At 38.2% G+C, this 23,173-nt stretch overlaps 1 protein-coding gene and 2 long non-coding RNA genes across 3 annotated transcripts; 1 reads left to right on the top strand and 2 right to left on the bottom strand.

Annotated features, from left to right (window-relative positions):
- Window positions 1-4,098: 4,098 nt before the first annotated feature.
- LOC131258241 (uncharacterized) lies at window positions 4,099-7,103 on the bottom strand. Its single transcript, XR_009178011.1, has 3 exons — window positions 6,899-7,103; window positions 6,083-6,167; window positions 4,099-4,173 (listed from the first exon to the last, which is right to left on the bottom strand). It is a non-coding gene; the product is annotated as an uncharacterized LOC131258241 (long non-coding RNA).
- Window positions 7,104-7,353: 250 nt separating this feature from the next.
- Window positions 7,354-9,909, bottom strand: LOC131217462 (disease resistance protein RPP13-like). Its single transcript, XM_058212399.1, has one exon. It carries the CDS (start codon window positions 9,907-9,909, stop codon window positions 7,354-7,356), a length of 2,556 nt encoding a protein of 851 aa, XP_058068382.1.
- Window positions 9,910-15,791: 5,882 nt separating this feature from the next.
- LOC131258239 (uncharacterized) lies at window positions 15,792-22,780 on the top strand. The gene is made up of 8 exons (XR_009178009.1): window positions 15,792-16,075; window positions 16,170-16,290; window positions 18,029-19,364; window positions 19,503-19,577; window positions 21,107-21,148; window positions 21,416-21,512; window positions 21,608-21,795; window positions 21,890-22,780. It is a non-coding gene; the product is annotated as an uncharacterized LOC131258239 (long non-coding RNA).
- Window positions 22,781-23,173: the final 393 nt, after the last annotated feature.

Consider the following 23,173-nt stretch of genomic DNA (forward strand, 5'->3'; position numbering starts at 1 on the left):
ATCATGCCTAAACTGATCTGAATCCGAGTCTGGCCTGGACTAAATCGGACCGAGTTCGACCCGGTAAAAAGTACCGAGTCGGTTAGAGTTGGCACCGATTTGTATTGAGAGAGAGAGAGAGAGAGAGAGAGAGAGAGAGAGAGAGAGAGAGAGAGAGGTGGTGATGTCGGTGGGAGGGAGTGGAGAGGAGAAAGAGAGGGGAGGGTGGTTGCCGGGATTGGAAGAGGAGGATGAGGGAGGAAGAGAGAGTTTGGGATCAGGTTGGGATTTTTTATTATATATATATACTCGAAACCGAGTCGAGTCAGTTTCGAATCGAGTCGAGTCTGACTGGATCAAGTTTCGGGTTGATTATTGGGTAACTTGAACTCGATTTGGTTTAAGTTCGGATTAGGTGAAGTCTACTTGATTCGGACCGACTCACCCATTTGGTTCAGATCAAGTCAGGTCCGAACAAGTCAAGTTAGTTGAGTCGAGTTGTCCCGTGCCCAGCTCTACTTTTGGGTGCCAAGTAGAACATGACAAGGGCCAGTTTATGGAAGAGTTGGATGTCATGCACACATTCTGGCGGGCCCCACAACTTGTGTTTTCTGTTAAGCGTAGGGTAGAAAGCTTTGCAGTGGATCTACACATGCGTAGCAGACTCCACCATATGATGCCTATTGTTGTTGATTGCCAGAATTGACAGCCTTGGAAAGCCAACACCCAACGGGTCATGTTGCCAAAAATCGCACTGATCATACGATGCTAACTGTTCAAACTGCGGCTTGTGATTGAATAGTTAAGGAGAAGAGAGGGCATGTTCTGTTTTCAGCATATATTTGCAAACCACCAATCCAATTACAGGGTCGCAATAGATGTGCGGTTTAGATAATTGGTTGTTCAGGACCCAATAAGAGTTGTAGACTTGTAAAAATGTTACTAATGCAAACCAATTTTTAGCTTTACTCATTTCAACCGAAATTTACCATACGTGCAATTTGAATTCCTAGACTATTTTTTCTATTTAGGAGTAGTAATGGGTTGGGTTCAGATCCGGTCAGGGTCAACCCAAACCCAATCCATTTTGATAAATGGGTCAAGAAGGGTCAAGAAATCTTGCGCAACCATGACCCTCACACGACCTTTCACCCTCTGACACAACCAGACCCACTTAAAAAAATCATCAAGCACGATCAAACCCAACCCGACCTAACCCATCTAATTGTAAATGGGTTCGGCTGACGGACACAACCTAACCCACCACAACCCAATTCAGGTTTAAGAATGGCATACAATACTAGGCCATGAACAATCCAGCTTAGACAGTGGATACATACATATGTAAAAAATAATAATAAATAAATCACACTTTACTTCGTGCTTTTGTTTTGAATTTCGTCTAGTTGAGTCGGGTCCTCTGGCCCAACCCATTGATAACCTATATGTGCAGGCAGGTCAGCTAGGGTTAACCCAAGCCCAATATATTCACTTCAAATGTCACATTTCTAGCAAAAGAAATGGTGTTTCATAAGCCACACACATATAATAGAACCTATTTACACACCATGAGCGTCTCAAAGTGGCGTATTTGTGTGAGATCTAATCCATCCATTGTGTGGACCCAGCCATTTAAATGTGCTAATTTGTCTCAAACCCAACTCGAAACCTCAACCCAAAGACCCAGTGGGTACCTGACACTGATTGGATCCAGGTCTGGGTCTTTGAGATCTAGACCCAAGCTTGAAAGTGCCTGAACCTGGTTAGCTTGGGTATGGGGTACAGTAGGACCCAACCCAAACTTGACCCGTTGACAGCCCTAAATCCCAGTTCTATTGGGTCCCTTCCCAAACCAAACCTTGAGAAAACGGATGGAACCTTTCAACACCAACAATCCACGTTCAACGAAGAAAAGGCCATAGAAAGCCAATGGCTAGGATCTTCTAGCAAGGGGCCAGCTATGCATTTTCTATCAACAGTAGGATCCATCATAACAACCATATACATCCCTGAACCATGGGCCCCACTTATGCAAGATGAAAATCCAAAGCACACTCTGCAAATTAGTGATGTAGAGTATGAAACCTAGAAAATAAAAAGAAACTGCTTCTCATTTCAATTTTTAACTAGGGCATTACATGCAGACATGCATACATGAAAATAATCAAACATTACATAGATATTATTTGTGTAATTTGAAGTAGAGAACATATCATAATGAATATTAGCACATTTTACCATATTGAATGATTGGTTGCAAAAGATACAGATATCCTCAGCTAGAAAATATCATCCAAACATCTCATCACTATTGAATCACCATTCCACCATTCTCCACATCTGTCTAGTGGTCATCACAATATTTCCTAAATCAAATTTGTAAGTAAAACCTGAAGTCAAATGCTAGAATTTGTTTGCTTGAATCGATAAAAGTAGTCGAAGCATATAGTTATTTCAATTGGGTGTTTGGATACCTGTAACTTTTTAATTTGCAAATGACTTCCATCTGAAAGTAACCTTATGCTATATTGTAACTGACGGTGAAATTTCTTATCCAAACACCGGACCAACCCCTAAAACTAATCATCAAGAAAACAGAAGTTCCTAGTGCATTAGGTTGAAGTGTCGCGATAAACTTACAACTTACAAAAGTAGGGCTAGCAGTTGTGGGATAAAAACTTTAATTTGATAAGCTTTGCCATAGATGGCAGATGTGCCAAAAACTTTACAGAATGAAGCTTCTAATCTGACGGTCAATGTCCTACAAAGACAGATAGGAAATGAATATAAATATTAATTGTCAAGGAAAAAAGATGGCCAAAAATTGGATGGCAATGAACTTCTGATTAGATTTGGTTGGGTCATAACAAAAAGAGAACTTGTAAAATTATAGAAATATTACTAACACAATCCAAATTTAAGCTTGGGATGTGAAATTACTATTCTGAACTAATATGGCGTTTCAAAGAATGGATTGACTGCAAGCAAATCCAAATGTACTGGCTCCTTGAAGAGTTCTCTACCAATGACAAAAATTACGCTACCACAGTTAAAGAGTTGCACATGCTGTAAAGGAAAATATCATATACAAGGATTGAACATATCAATACCAAATTAAGTAAACCTGAAACAGTTATTTCTTAAGCCCACAGGTGTGTGGAGCTGTGCCCGTCCCACATCTAACAGCACATGACAATATGAAAGATGTACATGAGATCCCAGCTTTCCATAATTCCATTAGATGAACCAAATTGATTGGATGTTCTTGTGCAAAAATCAGGCAGTTTTGCTTCTCGGTTGGAGACAATATACAAAAGAAATGGATGGCTGATACAGTTCTCTTCTAGACATCCATTTATTTTGTAGACAGTGGTCCATCTGATGGAAAACTCTTACCTTACACTCTTATGCTATTTTGGTGCATGTGGTTGGCAAGGCTCCACACAAGGTGGTCTTTGCTAACCTCACCCATTTATTTTTTAAATTTTTTTTAAAAGTTAACTAACCTCACCCAAAACTTATGCTTTGGGTCCAAGAATCAGGTTAGTCATAGATCTGGGGAGCCAAACCTATGCAGAAGAAGTGGACAGTCAGCATTTAATGTAAATGTGTGGCCATCAGATGAGTGGACAGACCTAAATTCTGCACAAGGAAAGCCATATAGTGGCTTGCACCTGATGAGCAGCTTTGCATCCATGTAAGCATTTTGGACCCCCGAGCCTACACTATAAATAGTTGCTCCCACTTTAAATAAGCATCTTACATCCAAAGATTAATACATTAATACAAGTCAAACATTACGGTAACTCTTTGTTATATTGAAGCACTGAAGATTGGTAAGGGGTAAAAAAATCCAAACATTCTCATTCTACAGTTTGAAAACATCAACCAAATATCTTATGCTATTCAAAAATGAGGTAGCCAAAATAGGAACCATAAAATAGAACAAACTTTCAGTGGATTTCTCCTCAAACAAAGTCACAGTTATTAATTCCCTTTCTACAATCACATAATACCAATGTTTTGAAAATCAAAACTTGAACAAAAAGTCTTCTCATTTACCTTCGTTTCAAATATATAATCAAAACTTATGATGCTGAAGACATAGGCAAAATAAGCGTTGCTATTTAGATGATAAACTTGGCCCACTATGTAGGATCCATGCCCTTGTTGTCCACTTCAAGGCATCAAATACTGCAATTCCAATAGATAAAGACACATCAGAAATGAAAAGAAGAAAATCTGTAAGCTTTTCTCAGAGTGTAATTTTCCATGGAAAGTGTGTAATTGTTTCAATTTCATATAAAAGGGGAGGCCAAGGAAATGAATTAAATTTATTTGAGATACAACAAAAATGTGATATCACTTTAGTCTGAGACAATGTTCCAAGTAACAGCATTGCTGCAAGTTTCGATGGCTAGAGATATGGAAGCAATATCGATATTTCAAATAATATCAATAACTAGAAATATACGAAAGGGAAACATGGGAAAATAGTGGATTTTTCAGTGAAACTTCAGGAAATGTAAAATACACATTTGAATGTTTAGAAATAAAAAATTACAAAAAGAATGTATACATAATAAGTTTTCATTTAATGGGTCCTAAAAGCATTTGCTATCATAAGAAACCAGTTCAACCATCTCATTCATCCCTTTTATCCATCGCATTTGCTATCATAAGAAACCAGTTCAACCATCTCATTCATCCTCTTTATCCATCTATCCATCTAACCATATATCCAAACATTCATCAATATTTCAAAATACTGACAACACATGATATTTTATGGAGAAATCCTCGATAACTGGAAATGAAACGAAAGATTGTGGTTTTGATATTGCCCATGTTGTGATAATGATAATATCGCAATATAATCATATTGTTGTCTTTAAACACTGCGTACAACCATGCACCCATAAAAAACATTACATGAATTTTTTTAAATAAAAATATTTTTGGCGATATCGATATATTGGCAATATTATAAAAATATCACGGATACACTGGCAATACAAGCAACATGTGGAATTTACACAGTCAAAAATATTGGCCATACTTAGCAATACATCGACAGTACTTGGGATTTTTTAGACTACTAGTGTTATTGCTATTGCTACTAGTGTTAGCGATATTGCCAAGCTAGAGATATAGATAATATCAGGGATATTTCGATAATATCAGGATACTCCAAACAATAGTCTAAGATACTGACGCAGGGGAGGACGTGAGGTCGAGCACTGTCTTCCTCAGGAAGATAATTATTCCGAATTCACGGAACTTCTCTAGACTCCTCATAAAGACTTCTCAAATCCACGAGGAAAGAAAGCAAGAAAATAGAAATAAATTCTAATAAATTTGAAATTGAATAATGAATGAAATAAAAACGAGTTCACAACCCTTTAAACAAGGATATCAAGCAATGTGAAAGAAATCAGATTCAAACTACAACTAAAACTCCTAGAATTCGTGACTTACTATAAATAGTAAACTTACTATTTATAGACGGTTGTGATGTCTACTAGTGCTCAAGGTTTTCCGCTAAAAATAGTAAGTGTCCTATTTGGCTTCACCAAGTTGTTCTCCTAATTTTTCTAAGATCTTTTCACGTTGGGTGCAACTCCTAAAGCCCAACGGATGAAGAGTTGTAATCAAACTAAAACTTACTATTTATAGTAAAAACGGAATTAAAATAGGGAAACGACCATCGATCCGGTGGTATTTCGCAAATCCGGCTCAGGCAATCTGGCATAGCCGGGTTGGTTGGCTAAAGTAGCTCGTTCTACCCCAAAATCATATATTTCACGTCCGATAACTCATTCCGGATTGTGAGATATGCCTGACTTAAGGTCCGACGGTCCGGATCACTTTTGTCATTGACCGGGCCTTTTCTGATCCATCTTGGTCATGTAACTGTCCGCGACCCTCTCTACATCAGATACGGCAACTTTTGAAGTCATATGATGTGCTTAGAATTGAGGAACTCCAAAATGAGTCTTGCTCCACAGAATTCCTGGGGTGTGGGGTCCCTGCTTTCGGTGATCCTTCCATGGAATTGACTCACCTGATTTTTAGGTTGTGGCATCAACAAGTGGGGACCCACCTGATGGACAGCTTGGATGTTGCACATCTTCCATACATGCCTATGTTGGCTTGCACAAGCTCGAGACTTTCCAACCTCAATGCATCTCTCTAAGCATTTGATATAATGATGATTAGTTGTTGAGGTCCATTCTTGGCTCAAACAATTATGCATAAGGCAAGTACACACGATTGCATATTTTGAAGATTTGAAACATCCCACCGGTGGACCCTTGACCCTTGTGTGGCTGGACGGTCTAAAAATCACATTGGCAATTGCATCCTTATCATCCGAATGGTGTCCCTCAAACAGGGTTACAAGAAAAAATGGCCGAAGTTTATCAAATCTATATGGTGTAAAAACACATAAGGATGAAAGAAAAGTTTCAATGGTCACAACAGTGCTACTTTTATGCAATGGGGCATCAATGGTATGGTCTTCCAACCATACAGCCATGTGGGCCTCTTCATTGATAGAGAAAGAATGGGTTCACAAGTGAGATCCACACAAAACGTTCTGTTTTTTGAGGTAATTCATCCAATAGTTGGTATGCATGACGTACAGCAGTTATCACGCAATGTTCTGTCCAAAGGATTACAGAGTACTATTTTGATTTTCAGTTTGTACAAGTGGGCCCATTGTTCAGTGACCCAAAATGCTGACATTGTGGCCCGCACTATGAACAGTGCACCAAAAATACGAACAGTAGCCCTGCTTGTAGAAACTGAAAAATTAGGACAATAACATAGCGATAACGAAACTAGAAGTTAAAATGGCAATGATTATTGTTGACAACATCAATAAAGAAGAGAGAGAACAACAAGAAGCAAATCTCACCCGCTTTGCTTTGGAGAGATCACGTATTTGCTAGTCACAAGAACACCATATCCACATCTTATTCGTGTATGTTAGTGGAGGGTACGTGTTGAATCTTATGCCAATCCTCTTCCTCTCTTTCTCGAAGCCTCACTTTCAATTGTTGAGGCATGTCCTGCAACATCAATTTTCAATTTTAGGTCATCCAACCATATCACCACGTGGGCCAACTCATCCATAGAGAAAGAAATGGGACAAATAAATATGATCCATACAAAACATTTCTTGTTGAGCCATTTCATCCAACAGTTAGCATGCATGACATTTTACACAATGGAATTTTTAGTTTTTAAAGAAAATAATAATAATAGCACAGCAAGAAAGAAACTAAGAATTTAAAATGGCCACAAGTATAGTTGAAAGTATGAATGAAAAGGAGAGAAATAAAATGAAAGAAGTAATAAATCTCACCGGCTTTACATTGCAGAACGAAAGTCAGTCTTCAATCGTCGGCAACAAAAGAAATTTAGATGTAAAAGACTCGACATGGCTCCTTCCTCAACTCTCCACCCCTCTAAATTAAGTAAGTTATGAACATCCAAGGACTCAAGCTGAGGAAACCCTTGCGAAGAGCAGACCATTTGCCTTCCCAAGTATGAAAGCTCAAGCAATCTGAGAATCCGAAGGTTTTTTAGTTTCTCCAGTGTCATCATTGGGTCTTGCACTAAGCAGGAGAATTCCAAGGTAAGCTTTGTGAGATTTGGTGAGAATTCATGAAACTCTGGTAGCCTCGCTAACCCTCCACGCAAACACAGCTTATACAGATGCAACAGATTTGAAATTAGTGGAAGTGGGATTAGACCGTAACGGTAACCATGTAACGTCAGAGACTGGAGTTGGACTAATTTGGGAATAGAGTCGAACAATCTCTTTCGATGTATACTGAAATCTATTCTCTCTATTTTTAGTTTCCTAAGATTAATCAGCTCTCCCAAGCAATCCTGTATCCAGTCGTCGGCATCGATGCTTGTTAGAGTCTGTAGGTTACTCGAACAACTGAGCTCCCCTGCTTTAGGCCCTTCACCTTTGATTCTTCCTGGTACACGAACATGCCTTAACTGCTGCATCTTCCAAATTTCACTAGGGATATCCATTTTATTAGGACTATCTACCTCTAGTGTTTGTAAATTGCAAAGATTGGCTATTGATGATGGGAGTCTTCTCAGACGGGTCACGCATCCCGTAAGACCAAGGTATCTCAAGTGTATGAGTGTACCTATTTCAGTTGGAAACTCATCGACACGTATTCCGTGTAAATGTAAAACATTAAGCAAATGAAATCGTCTGTAAAGAAGATCCAGCTGATTCTTTCCAATTTCTTCTCTGTCTAGGCTGAGAGACAGGATGGAACGAAGGCATGGATTGGATTGGTTTAAGGAAGTGTACTTACTGATGCCATGATGCACAAAAAGTCGACGTGCTTTACATGGAGAGAGAGAATTTGTGTCCCCATTGAGAAAATTTTCAGCCCGGGCTTTTGAGATGGAGAGATCTCGAAGAAGATCATGGATGCGACAGCTTTTAACTCCCCCCATGGAACTTCCTTTCACTATTTGAATCAGACTTCTCTGGTTTAGCTCCACCAGACAATCTTCTGCAGCTTCCTCAAATGTTTCAGCCCCTCTTGATTGTACAAATCCTTCTGCAACCCACAACTGAATCAACTTCTTGGCAGAGATTTCAGAGTCTTCGGGAAAAACTCCAAGATATAAAAAGCATAACTTCAAGTGATGGGGTAGATCTTCATAGCTTAAAGCTAATATTCTCCCAATTTTTAATTCGTCTTCAACAAATTGCCTGCTAAGGCTATTCAGTACTTTCTCCCATTCACGTGGGAGCCTTGCTTTCCTTGATAACAGGCCTCCAATGACAACGACTGCAAGAGGTAGACCGTGACATTTTGCCACAATCTTCCTTCCAAACACCTCTAAATTTGTGGGGAAACTGCTATATTGCTCTAAGAATGTCCTCTTACAAAATAATTTCCAGCTTTCATCTTCACCTAGAAGTTTCAGCTCATGAAGACTGCTCCGGACATCTGCAGAAGAAGCTACTTCTTTGTTCCGAGTGGTAAGCAGGACTCGACTTCCGTCATTCCCATCTGGAAAAGCAGCTGCTAAATCATCCCATGCTTCGGTCTTCCACATATCATCTAACACCAAAAGATATCTTCTTGCCTCCAAATGCTTGAAAAGCTCCTCCTTCAACTTAGTGATGTTCATCTCATGATGTTCTGTAGTGAGAATCATAAAGCATCTCATAATGCTATGCAGAAGATCCCTCACATCATAGTCTTGAGACACATGTATCCATGCACGACCATGGAAATGGTTCTTAACATCATCATGATTATAAACTTTCCTTGCAAGAGTAGTCTTGCCGAGACCACCCATTCCGACTATAGAAATCACGCATCGCCGCGAGTCACCCCCAATCAACCGTGCCACCAAGGTATTTATGTCATCTTGGAAACCGACGACTTCTGTATCTTCCAGTAGAGGAGAAGTTCTCCTCTGCTCTTGCAAACTTTTCCTCATGGAATTGCTTCCTTCACCTCTGCAGAGATTTTTAATGCCATAACTCTTTCTTCTGTGACGGATCTGAACAAGTTCGCTCTTTATCTCTTTGATCTTCTTGCCTAGCTGATGCCGAGCACTTGGTTCATCAACGAAGGAAGTAAAGATCTGGGAGTAACCAACTGAACCTCTTCTCCTGCTCTGTTCTATTTGAAGGATGAAGGTGTCGATGACGTCCTCTGCTTTGTAAGCAATGTCTCTTACAGCAGCTACCCATTTCTTCACCCTTTCGTCATTTTGTTCCACGTCTGCATCTTTTAAGAAGGCCTTCATCCACTCCAATTCTTCTTTGAGCCACTCGACCTGACCACTTACTTCGAAGAGGGCGGCTCCTTGGCGGACAAGGAGATCTCCAAGTTTTCCTATGACAAAGGAAACGATGGCTTCAGCAATCATCTTAGCCTCTCTTCTTCTCACAAGCAAATGCACTTTGTTCAAAACTCACTAATGCAGAATGAAAGCCACCCTTCTCTCACTAATCCTTTCTTTCACCAGCAACTTTTGCTTTTGAGTTTTTATTTATTTTTAATGAAGCCGCTAACTTTAGGCTAATTTTAAAAATAAGCCTATTATTTACATATTTTAAGTAAACCACTTACTTTGGCGACGACCCAACTTGGTGCGGCCCACCATAGTATTTATAAGACATATCTTTTGCCTGCTCGTTTTATAGCATAACCCTGAAATTAAGGCAGATACAAAGCTCAAATCGGCCACATGGGAAATTAGTTGAGATTGAATACTCACCGTTGAAATATTCACGGGCCACAAAAGCTTTGTATCATATTAACATTTTTGTTCTTTTCAGTTTATTTAAGGAATGACATTGAGGGCCTGTTTGCTAAATACGGAGTTTGAAGCTGAATCTGAAATCCAAATCTAAAGTCTAAATATAAAGTCAGAAAATTAGTATTGAGCCTGGATCAACCCATTTGTAACTAATGTCCCAAATGTCTGAAATATGTTAATTTGACACATTTGCCCGTCTTCACGGGGAACAATCATGATTGAATCCCCACCATTAAAAGCTTCATGGATTCCACCAAAATATTTATTTGCTATCCAGCCTATTGATAAGGTGAAAAAGACCTAGACGAAGAGACCATACAAATATCATCTTAATCCTAAGCTTTTGTGGCCCACAAGAAATTTTTAATTGTCATTTACTATTGTTTCATGTACTATGGTCTATTTGAGATTTGGATCTGCTTCATTTTCTGGATCATGCCTAAGAATAAGCTTTGGACACGAATGAACAACATGGATGTAGTCACAAACATTACGGTGGGCCCCATTGTCAAGAGTCCTACCCACCTAAGTGGATCCGGATTGCATACTATGTTAGTAGCCCCTAGCTATTGGATGGTGTTGTGTGGCCCACATCATCATGTATGTGTTTTATCCATGTCATCCATTCATTTTTCCATATCGTTTTAGGGAATGATACCAAAAATGAGGGAGGTCCAAATCTCACGTGGAGCGGTGATTGAACGCCCACCATTAAAAGCTTCTTGGGACCTAAAAAGTTTTGAATGAAGTTGAGATTTGTGTTTTTCCTTCATCCAAGTCCGTGTGATCTAATGAACAAAGTGGATGGCAAATAAACATTATAGTGAGACCTAGAAAGGTTTTAATGATGGGTTCTCAATCACCATTGTTTTCTTGTGGTGTGGTCCACTTTAGATTTGGATATGTCTCAATTTTGGGCTCATGCCATAAAATGATTTGGAAAAATAGGAGGACAGCGTGGACAAAACACATACATCATGGTGCCACCCTGTCCAATAGCCTGCTCCAACGTCAATAGGCAATTAGTATGGGGAGCCAATTCGGTGACCTCTTATGTGTATTGACGTCAACAAGTTTAGTGGGCCCCAACATGATGTATGTGTTATATCCAAGCTGTTTGTCCATTTGGTGAGAACGTTTTAAGGGCTGAGCCCAAAAATGATACAAATCCAAAGCTCAAGTGGACCATAGTTCAGAAAGCAGTGGGAATTAGACATCTACCATTGAAACCTTCTTGAGGGTCACAGAAGTTTTAGACCCATCTGATATTTGGTTTTTCCCTTCATCCAAGTCTGCACGACCTTATGAACAGTTTGATGAACAGTTTGGATGGAAAATAAACATCATGGTGGACCCTATGAATGTTTCAACAGTGGGAATCATCTTTCCCAGTTTTTTGTGGCTTGGTCCACTTGAGCTTTTAATATGACTCATTTTTAGCCTCATGCTCTATGCTTATCTCGTCAAATAGATGAACGATGTGGATATAACACATACATCATAGTAAACCCCACAAAACTTAGTGATGTCGACACAAACTGGAAGTTGGCTTGTGCCGCCCAGCCACCACAGAATCCGCTTCCCCTTGCAAATCTGAGCGTGGATTCCATGCTACCCCATCAGGATCTAGCTACAGACAGATAGTCCTGTCTAGGGATATGTGGGGTCCATCGTGATGTATATGCTTTATCCACACCAGCCATCCATTTTTTCATATCATTTTACAAAATAATACCAAAAGCCAGGCAATTCTAAGGCTCACTTAGGCAATATAGGAAATAGTGGGAATTAGGTGCCTACCATTGAAAACTTCTCACGGCCACATAAGGATCTCATCAAGCTCATTTTTGTGTTTTCACTTCATCCAGGTTGTGTGACCTTATGAAGAGGTTAGATGGCAAATAATCTCACAGTAGACCTTAGGCAGGTTTTAACGATAGTCATTCCATTCCCACTATATTTTGTAGTGTGGTCGATTTGAACTTTGGATGTGCATATTTTTTGAGATCATGCTTTAGAATGATATAAAAAAGTTGATAGATAGTATGAATGTAATACAAATCATAGTGGTTCCAGAAAGTGTTACACATTAAAAGTTGGGTTTTTATTATAAACAAGAAAATGTTTGTTTGCACAGAGCAATATTGAATTAAAGAAAAAAAATTTTGCGTAGCGCTTTCCAAAAAATTTCAGCACAAAATAACGACTGCTTTCCACAAAATAACGACTGCTTTCCTCATCCGATGTTAATAAACACAGCTTAACATCGATGATTTTCCAAATTCCATATTAAGTGAAAGTTTTTGGCATTGACAACCGGGCCCTAAGAATGGTTTAAGGTATTTTATGAATGATTTAAATTGCATATAAATATTATTCTCAAGACCAAAAAGAAAAAAAAACTTTAAAAGTAAAAAGCCTTTATCCACTGTTTCAGTCGACTCACTCACTTGAGTTTCAGATCCACCTGATTTCTTGTATCATATGTTAACATTAGCTGAAAACCAAATGAACAGTTCTCACAGAGATAACGGTGGCCCCACGTGCCGTGTGGGGCTAGTCACGGCAATAAAAGGTCACGTCATCAACCCTGTAACACAGCATGGCAGCGGCAGAGAGGGGAGCGGACGAGGTGTTACCGGTAAGGCCTTAGCGTGGGAGTCACCCTTACCATGTGGAGCCTACCTTGATCAATGTTTTGTATATCCAGGCCGCACATCCCAATTTCAACGACATTATCCCAAAATTAAAACACGTCCAAATATCTGGTGGATCACATCACTGGAAAAAGTAGTAAATGACTATTAAAAACATTTCGTGGCTTTGGATCAAGATGATCTTTGTGTATATATATATATTTTTCTTTCATTTAGGTTGACCTTATCAATGGGTTGGATAGCAAATAAGCATTAAGGTTATTAAGGTTATGCTTAATATCAGCCCGAGAGGTTTTTAATGGTAGGCGTTCAATCACCACTGTTTCCTATGGTGTGGTACACCTGCTATTTGGATCTGATTAATTTTTGAGACTACATCCTAACATTACGTGGACAAATGGATGGACGGCATGGACCCCACATTAAGGGTAACACCCACTAAGGAGAGTCGGTGTCTACGGGTAACTCCTCATCTGTCCCTGGCAGATCGAGGACTGGGCCGCGAGAGGAAGCGGATTATGTCCTACACCGGCCGAGCTCTAGCTACCGTTATTTGTGTGGGGCCACTGTGATGTATCTGTTTATCCACGACATCCATCCACCCTTTTTTTCAAACCATTTCAACGTATTGGCATGAAAATAAGGCAGATTCAACATTTAAGTGGACCACATCAAATGGTAAGGTTCGGTTGCATCAAATACAGGAGTAATAAGTGGCATGGTCCACTTGAAGGTTGGATCTGCCTAATTTTGGGCTAATATAGAAAAGGGATAGACAAGGTTGTACTTTAATTTTATTTTGACCATTCTTGAATAACCAATTAAGTAATGGCACGTGGTGTTGTTGCATAACAAGGATAAAAGCATGTTGAAGATTTTTAAAGATATTTGTAACACTTTTTATGGAAGTATGGCTGGCACGGAATTAGTAATACACATTATGTAATGACAAAACATGGTTGAAAAGTCCAAAAGTCAAAAAGCAGTTGAGAGAAGAGTAACGGTTAAAGGAATAGAAAGAGATTGAAGAATATGAAAGAATACGGAAATATATGTGCCATGGTAGCGGAGAAGTCTATAAATAATAAGAAAAATTAACAAAGCAAAGAAAATCAACAAAGCAGGTCTCACACCAATCCAACAAATCTAGTCAAATTTCTCTTATATTACCTTAACATAATCTTTTAGCCTTAGCTCTATCCTATGAGTAACAATAATCTCTTAGTTGTAATTTAAATCTACACTCGTATGTTGGATTATCCGATCTCAATATAAGTCATTCTTCATTCAGAAAGACTTCTTGCAGTTGCACCTTGACCAATTGTAAGTATTTCATTCTTGTTTGACGACAACTAGGTATAAAATGAGCCTTTTCATATGAAAGGCAGAGTTGAACCCATCTTCGGAGGAAGAACCCCACCATTTGACTATTGCTTGATCATTCTCTAAAACAACTTGCAAGTGGCTTAATAGGCGGCCTATTTGCTCAGATCTTGGCCATATATAATCTTAGTCATCGTATCTGCTTATATTAGCGCTTGGGGTCAAGTTCTTCGATTGCAATTGAGTTGCACAGTTGGTTTTGGCATGCCTGCATGCACCATATGTGACCACAAAATTCAAACAGAAAAAGTGTCAAGCAAGTTTTTGGCATACCTAGAGGGACTCAAAACTACTTGGTTATCAGAAACATATTAATTTTCATCGTGTTGTAAAACATGAGTCGAAGAGGTGCTCACAATACTTCTACCAGTCATGAACTTCCACTAGTTGAGGAGGAATTGTAGGCACAACGAGCACTTGATTTGTTGCAGAACTTGGAACCCAGTTCCTCAAACCCAGATAGGGCATCTTCATCTTGAACTGAACCTCTCGAGGTGATGGCAGCCGGGTTGCGTGATATGAAAATGGAGATTCAACACCTTGCAGATCATTCACAAGCCTAGGTCGAGCAATCTCGGAATCAGACCAAAGATTTGAACAGATGGATGGTTAATCAGTCCAAGAGTGTGAATAGGATGATGCCCATTATTACTGAAAAAATGCCCGGTGTCCATCGACAAACTATGCCTCAACCTGTTGTACATCAACAGACTATGTCTCAACTTGTTATACCTTAGTAGACTATGCCCCACATATTGTTCAAGCGAGCTCTGTTAGAAATTTGGCTCCGGCCAAGAATACACCTCCTATTATAGTACAAAAAGCATAGATAGTTCCTCCTCCTTTGAGGCTAGACGATTTGAGTGGGAGAATCAGAATTTTATTTTAAAAGCTAAGAATCAAGTACCTATGTGACTATATTTCCTTAGAAATCAACCTTATAACAGGGAACAATACCTAATAGGTCCCGAGTGTTTGTCATGTAGTGCTTGTCCTATCTTATGATAATTCATATATTTTAGGAAGTGCGCTTTAGGCCTGGATGGGCCTAAGTATGATATTCCTCACAAAATAGAGGTTGCTTGGGTTAAAAGATGCATAATTTGGCACTACACCAAAATCACCAAACTGGAACAGGTGAAATTTTGGTTTAGAAACGACTTTAAGACGTTTCTAATGGGAAATGGTTCCGAACCATCTTGCAATTTTAAGTGGTTATTTCCACTATTTTGTTGGTGTGTCCCAATTAAGTGTTGGATTTTCCTAGTTTTTATTATTTTATTTTAAAACAGACGGACGGAATGGATTCAGTTAGATACCTCTCGGTGGACCCCACAAGGCCCAAGAGGCACATTACTCTATAGGTACCGCAGACTACCATTGATTTTACCTATTTTCTTACGCCAAAAGCCCTGAAACCTCCGTTTCGCGGACCGCGCCTCCGTCTCCCTCTCTCAATCTCCCTCTCCCTCCCCCGATCTCAACCCTCTCTCTCAATCTCCCTCTCCCTCTCTTTCGATCTCCCTCTCCCGATCTCAACCCTCTCTCTCGATCTCCCTCTCCCGATTGATTTTACTGCTGACATTGCTTGCAGTTTCTGAATACAAATCATGATCTATACAATGCGGTGATAAAAGCTGAGCGAGAAGGTCTTTTGCAAACAAAAGAAGCTCAAAGGGCAGCGCGTACTCTACATGTGGACTTTGAGAAGGGAGGCATCCATCTCGGTGCAGGTCATATCCCATCATCAGCATAACTTGTAGCACTGGATCTACTAATGTGATGTATGTATTCTCTTTTTTGGTCCCTAAAATCTCGTTTTCACAGGGAAATTGGAACGTGTTAATCAGCTGAACGTTGAGATTGCTCAACTTGGCCGAGAGTACGTGCATCTCATTTCAGAACCAACCAATGGACATTCATAATCAGTTACATCAGTTTCCTAATGGTGCTTAATGAGTGTTTTTTTTAGCTGTGGTTATTTTTGCACATGCTGTGTCATTCATTGTGGAGTTCATAATTATACATATCTTCCAGCGTGTTTTGGTAGCAACATTGCCAAAAAACTATTTAACTAGTAAACCAATACAAAATTGCGAGTCCCTTTTGATTTAGAGTTTGGTTGTGGATTTATTCGGTATTTTGCAAGCATCGACTTCTGAAATCTTCTTTAGTTAAAGAATTGACTCTTTTTCTTTTTTTTCTTTTTTTTTCTTTCTGAAATCTTCTTGGGATTTTTTTTTTTTTTTTTTTTTTTTTCAAATTTAAGAATTGACTTGAATCTGCCTGAATTAAAAGAATTTATGGAAATACCCTATGATATGACAATGGCACCTTGAGCTTGTTAAAGGCAAAGTGTATGGATCTCCTCAAATAAGAGGCCCTTCGATTATTTATTGCATCTCTTCCTATTTCTACTGGACTGGTGGTTTTCTTCATTTCATGAATCAGGGTAGGGTGGCTTCTATAAACATGCTTTTCCTACAGTCTAGTACATGCAGTACTAAGGGTGATGATTTCGTTTGTATTCTGTTATTGGCTTCACCTGTCACATTGTTAGGATTATTTAATTATTTTATCCTGTTCCTTAGTTCTTTTCCCCCTTTCATTGGGGCATAACCTGCATAACTACCTACAAAACTTAAACCACAGGTTCTTCTCAACTTACATTTGCAAACAATTATGATATGCACCACCATGCTAACTATATGGGGCATATCTTATCAACTTAATTAGAGAATCTGGATAATGGATCAATGTCTGTTGTTTCTAGTTAGCGATCATTATTTAGGTAGATGTAGAAAGAAGTCTGATGTGTCCTAGTGCTCATAAGTTCCTTGGGAACTAAAGAGAGAATATTGGTTGTTACATGAAAAGTGGACATGGAGAAAGTCTTTGGTAAAGTGTGCCTGTCCCCCAACAAACACACTCTGCAGAAAGAGGGGGAGCTTGGATACATGCACTAGAGTTTTCAGTTTTTTAAAGTGGGCCCGTTATTCAGTTATGTAAACTGTTGACAGTATGGGCTTCAGGTCCATGCACCAAAAATAGTTTTTTTTTTTTTTTTTTATGTTCATCTGTTTTACCATATCATTTTAGGGACATGAGACTGAAAATCAAGTATATCCAAAACTTAAGTGGGCCACATCAGAGAAAACAGTGCGCTAATGAAACCTTCCTAACGTTGACAATGGTGTTTATCTGCCATCCGACCCATCTATGGAGACCAATGATTCCAGTTTTATATAGACTCCTAAGAGAATATTCGTGGTATATATTTCAGGCAATGAATCAAGAATACACTGTAAGTGAGTTCAGAACTGTGGTAGATACTTTGAATCAACTGGTACCTGAAATGCAGATTGCAACTGATATAATTTTTGGATTCCCTGGTATGTTACCACATAGATGTAGTATAAATTTTCTATTATCTCAAAATAAATGGTAATGACATTCACGCCTTTTGGCCGCCTTGTTGAAGTTCGACTATTGTCTACATGCATGTATGGATTTTTTTCCCCACTTCTATTAAAAAGATAGACACTATTATGCATGTAAAGAAATGCTTTAGAAGGAAATAAAGGCTTAATGTTTTCAAACCTTTGTTTCGGAATTCTCTGAAAGCACACTTTTTGCATGTATATCCTGGACTGGTTTGAGAAAATGTTAGTCTTTATGCTTCTCAGGTGAAACGGATGACAATTTTGCTCAGACTATCAGTCTTATTAAGGAATACAAGTTCCCTCATGTTCATATTTCACAATTTTTTCCTGGACCAGGTATGTTATTCGAATGAGTTCTATTTACCCATATAGTTTCTGTCAGTTTAATGAGTCATGTTTTAAAATAAAATTGAAGTGGTACTGATCCTTGGAATTTTCTACCAATCCATCCGTCTTAGTTCTTCCAAAATGGGAAATGTTAGTTTGAAAATTCAATTCTTCTTTATGAAGGCATCACATCATGCAAATTCATTTAATCTTTCTGCATGTTTTAAGCAATCGTTTGCCATTTATATTGAAGATGTATTTTTTGCAACCCCTTGACATTGACTAAATCTTGCGATTACACTCCTGGGAATAATCCATTGAAAAATGTACTCAAAATTCTTTCATTGTCCATTGCTTTTAAACTCCAAAGACAAGCAATTTGATGGTGTTAGAATTAATAAAATCTGGCATAGGCACTTGGGGCAAACTTAAGAAGATATCAGTGAGGTAAAAATAATAAATAAATAAAAAGAAAAGAAAAGAAAAGGAAAAAGACAATGCTAGAAATAAGAAACCTGGCATAGTCACTTGGGGCGAACTTGAAAAGTCATCAGTTCCACGAACAGGTACTTTTCATGATCTCTCCGATTTTTGTCACTTTTAAAGCCATGCCCCAGGTGATTTTTTCCTGTGTTTTAATTTTCATTTGCTTCAATGTTTCTAGTACTTGTTATACTATTGCTTTTCAAAACTTTTACTACTAATTTTTTTTTTTTGAAATACAACCAGGACAATTTTACCACTTCAATGAAACTCTCTCTCCACATATCACAGTTCACTTGCTGCTTCATCTTTCATGGAGCTAGTTTGAGTGTTTGTTTGGTGTGAGCTGATTTCTGGGGAGGACTTGTTCTCTCTTCATTTATTTGTAACACTAATGTTGGTCATTTTCTTCCACCACATACATTTTATTACAAGCTCATAGGCTAGATGGTTAGCATCATCTGACTGAAGTTCTTCTTTAGAATTACAAACAATCCATGCTAGGGGCTTTTTGTTAGAAATATGGATATGAATGTAGGCATGTTTGTGCTATAATCTGACTCATGATGCTAGAGGATAAAAGGCAGGACACCAAAAGGGGACTTTTCTATTTCTATGAACATGCAACGGATTGGCGATGAGGCTGATGATGACAACGATCCAGAGTCGAAGCGCAGGTGGGAGTGGTGGATTTTCCGGGACCTTGTTTCTACTTATTTCCTTATCCAAAAAAATAAAAATAAAACAATGCTGTCCATGTCCAAAATAGGTATACATATCTGTGTTAACGTTGCATTGTTGCAACATTGTTTTTTGGTTACATTGACTGCTCCTCTTTAAATCCTGGATTGTTTAAAATGTGTAAGATTTGTTCTAATGGAATGCTTTATTCTTTTTACTCTTTTAGGCTTGTCTTCTTTCAGTGATTTGAGTAGTCTTTAAAAGATATTCAGGGATTAAGTACCCAAGAAAGTGCAGAAAGGTGACATGTTTATCTTATTTGCAACAAGCAACATCATTGCTTATCATTTATTTGTCCGACGAAATGCATTCATGAATATTGAAATCTTTTCAGTTACTTGCAACAGGAATGGTAGAATTCTGAAAATAAGATCAAGATTGTGCTTTGTTGACCATCAAGAGTATACATGTGTTGGTGTGTTTTGTATAGTCCTGTTGCTCCTTATATTCTCTTATGATTCCTTGCCTAATGTTGTGGTTTTTTACGGTAATTTTATTTTCTTAGTTTGTTTTCATTGGCATTTGGTTGGCTTACTTCCCTTTGTAGCCAAAGCAACCCTAGGTAGATTCTAAGAGTTGGGTAGTTTCATTGCTTGTAATGTTTTACCTGCCTATTTGCTATCGACAATATGCCAACTTTATCGATCTTTGGTGTAGAGATTCTACAAATTGCCAACTCCATTCTCTTCCATGTGATGTAGGCCCACGCCCCCACCTAGGCCCACAAGGAGCCTACATGTGCTGATTTTGAACTTGACAAAAAAAAAGAAAAAAAGATTTGGAGCATAAATATCAAGATTTAGTATTTACTATTTGTGGAAAATATGAGGGCATAAATATGAAGATTCCATTTAAGCACATATCCTTTAGCAAGGGGCTAAGGTTCCTGATCATTGAGTTGCATTTACATAATCTCCTTTAGCAATGATAGCATCTTGAACATGATATTCAGTTACTGAATGTAAGACTCAGCATATCCACTTGTACTACACCATGCACACAGATATAGAGATGGTGGGAATCCTGCAAACATTTTAAAATACAAAATTTGAAACGCTTTGTATCGTACTAAGTTTCTTTAGATCTAGTGTTTTTGTTGTCTTGTTTGCTGTTTCTCCAAACAATGGATTTCCAAATCTAGGATTTTCATTGTATTTTGCACGATCTTAGGGCTTGTTTAGTAGATGCCTAAAAAACGAGCTCATCTCATTTTAGTTAATCATAGTTTTATGTTAGAGATCATATTTCTTTTTTAGGATTAAAAAAAACTTAAAAAACCAACAATCATGATTTCTAATTTGTAATTATGATTAACTAGAATGACTTGAACTAGCTTTTTGGCTTCTATGAAACGGGCCCTTAATTTTTGTATGTGAAGGGGCCATGTGGCTCCTGGAATTCAAGAGTGCCTAAAGAATTTGTTTATGTTGTCTTGTTTTGGTACTAGGAATTTAATTCTATGTAATCTCGTGTTTGGGTACTGGGAAAGAATTCATTGCAATTCTACTGTACCTGCACTATTAATAAAATGATTGTTGAGCATTTTGTCAAAAATTGCCAGCCAGGCATTATGGAAGATAAGCAATTCCCTTAAAGGCTCCCAAGTTGATGATCCTAGCCCTTAGATCAGTACTTGATGTCAAATTGGTGATTGACATAATTTGACCAAAAAACAAATAAGTATTTGTAGTTTGAAAACTTAGTTTTACAGAATTATGTGGTTATTTATGCCCAGTGCGTATTCTCTCATATTGCGCTTCCTTTTTGCAGGTTTTGTTTATGCATCTGCAGGAGAAGCTCACCATTACTGAGGTGCACTATGTAGATTTCAAGTCCTTAAAAAAATATCGGGATGTGATACTGTTTTATCTGTGATACTGATAAAAAAATCATGATGTGATACTGATAAGCTGTTCCAATATTTATCTGTGATATGGCTGCTGGCATCTTTGATTTTACTATTGAATTAAGGGCCATTTTTGTTTTTTGTTCCATTGTCGTTATCATCTTGCACATCAAATAGCTAGCATCCTTTTACAGATTTTTAATATGGCCTTGTATTTACATTCAATGTTACAGGCAAAGTTAAAGGAGTCTCAGTATCAATTAGCCCCATGGCGTTCAGATGTAGTGAATAACTCTAGTTTTGCACCTGAGTCTCTGTCTCATTCCTTTGGTGCTGCACTGAATACTTCAGTATGATCATTTCTTGTTTCTTTTTCCCTTCTTGGAGGATAGTTTCCTTAAATTTGTGTTGATTTCTCAAAACAGAAGTCTTGAAATCGTGCCTCAGCCAACATATGCCCACGCACATACACCAATCTCTTCTCCTTTCAATGCTCAGACAACAAAAAGATAGACTGGGAAGTATTAGGACACCATAATCACCATATTGGTGGTGTTGATACAAAAAATCTAGACCATGAGAACTTGGGAAGGTTTTCTCCTTCTGCAAGCAGGTGAGATTTGTCAAATTAAGGAGAATGCTCTCAGGGAAAAGTCAGAGAAGCCATTTTTTCTTTGTTGATGGTTTCTGTTTTTTAAAACTCTCAGCAAAAAGTCAGAGTGAAGCCAATCTCACGATTCTTTAAATGTGTGTTTGGATGCTCAAGTTTGACCAGATTTATATAGGCAATGACCAAAATGGAGGGAAGCCATTTTTTTAATTTCATAGTGACGACATGCCCCTATTTCCATTTCATGCATTTGTTCATGTAGGGACTCAAAATGAGCTTATTTGTCAATGAGAGAGTAATTCATGGACTGTCTTTTCACATGAGCCATAATTTGTATTTTCTTCTCTCTTGTAGGACTGCATGATTAAGAGAAAGTGAACCTGTTTGATTGGAATTGTATATTTCCCGGCAGCTATATGCATACACAGTCACTGACTCGATGGGAAATATAGTGGGCTCATTTATTTCAGGCTTCTTTAAAGTTGTTAGTACTTTATTTGGAGCTCCGCTCGACTTTCTCGCAGGCAAATCTTGCAGGTAAGCATTAAGGAAGTGACTTTGTCTAAAATTTCCTTTCTTAGAAGCATTTCGAAATTCATTTTACGGGTTGTCATTCAATGCATCCTTGACAAATTGCCTTTATTTCAAAATTCAGTTCGAAATTTATCCTTCCATCTAAACAGTGGCAATTATAAACTTTGTGAGCTAATTTTAGTACTCTAGGGCAAAATTGATCAGGATCCAAGAATCAAGTGGGCCGCACTAAAGGAAAAGGTGGGTAGAGAAATTCAAGCATGTATGCAAGTCAGTGGTTTATAACTGTTTTCTCATACTCTTTCCCTTTCCCCTTGGCTCTTCGAATCTGGGACGTCTTTCTTTACGAGGTTAGTGTCTAATTGTTCATCTTATATGATTTTTTATTCCCTGTTTTATCTTCCACAATGCCATTTTAGGGTCTGAAGTAAGACTGATATTAAAGGGGCATGGAATTGCCCCTTTTAAAAAAAAAAAAAAAAAAAAAAAAAAAAAAACTGTAGGTTCCTAATAAATACCAAAATGTCACTAAGACCATATTCAATGAAAAAAAATAACATTAAGGTAATTTAAATGATGATTGCAATGTGTCATTTGGTCCCCAACATGGGTAGAGAGTTGATGTCAGGTAGGCAGCCAATTGTTGAACTTTTGCTAGTCATGAGAATTCATTCCTGTTTTGATAATATAAAATGTTGTTGAAGTGCTAGTCTCTGCACACACACCTCTTTTTGTCATCTGTGTTACACGTTTTTACATGTCAACATGTGTGTGCTAGTGGTTGACATGTCTATGCCCTTAATAGTCAATATGCATGCAAGATATTAGTGTATGCAGTGTTTTAAAA

Source organism: Magnolia sinica, chromosome 10 (assembly GCF_029962835.1).
Source record: "Magnolia sinica isolate HGM2019 chromosome 10, MsV1, whole genome shotgun sequence".
NCBI lineage: Eukaryota > Viridiplantae > Streptophyta > Magnoliopsida > Magnoliales > Magnoliaceae > Magnolia > Magnolia sinica.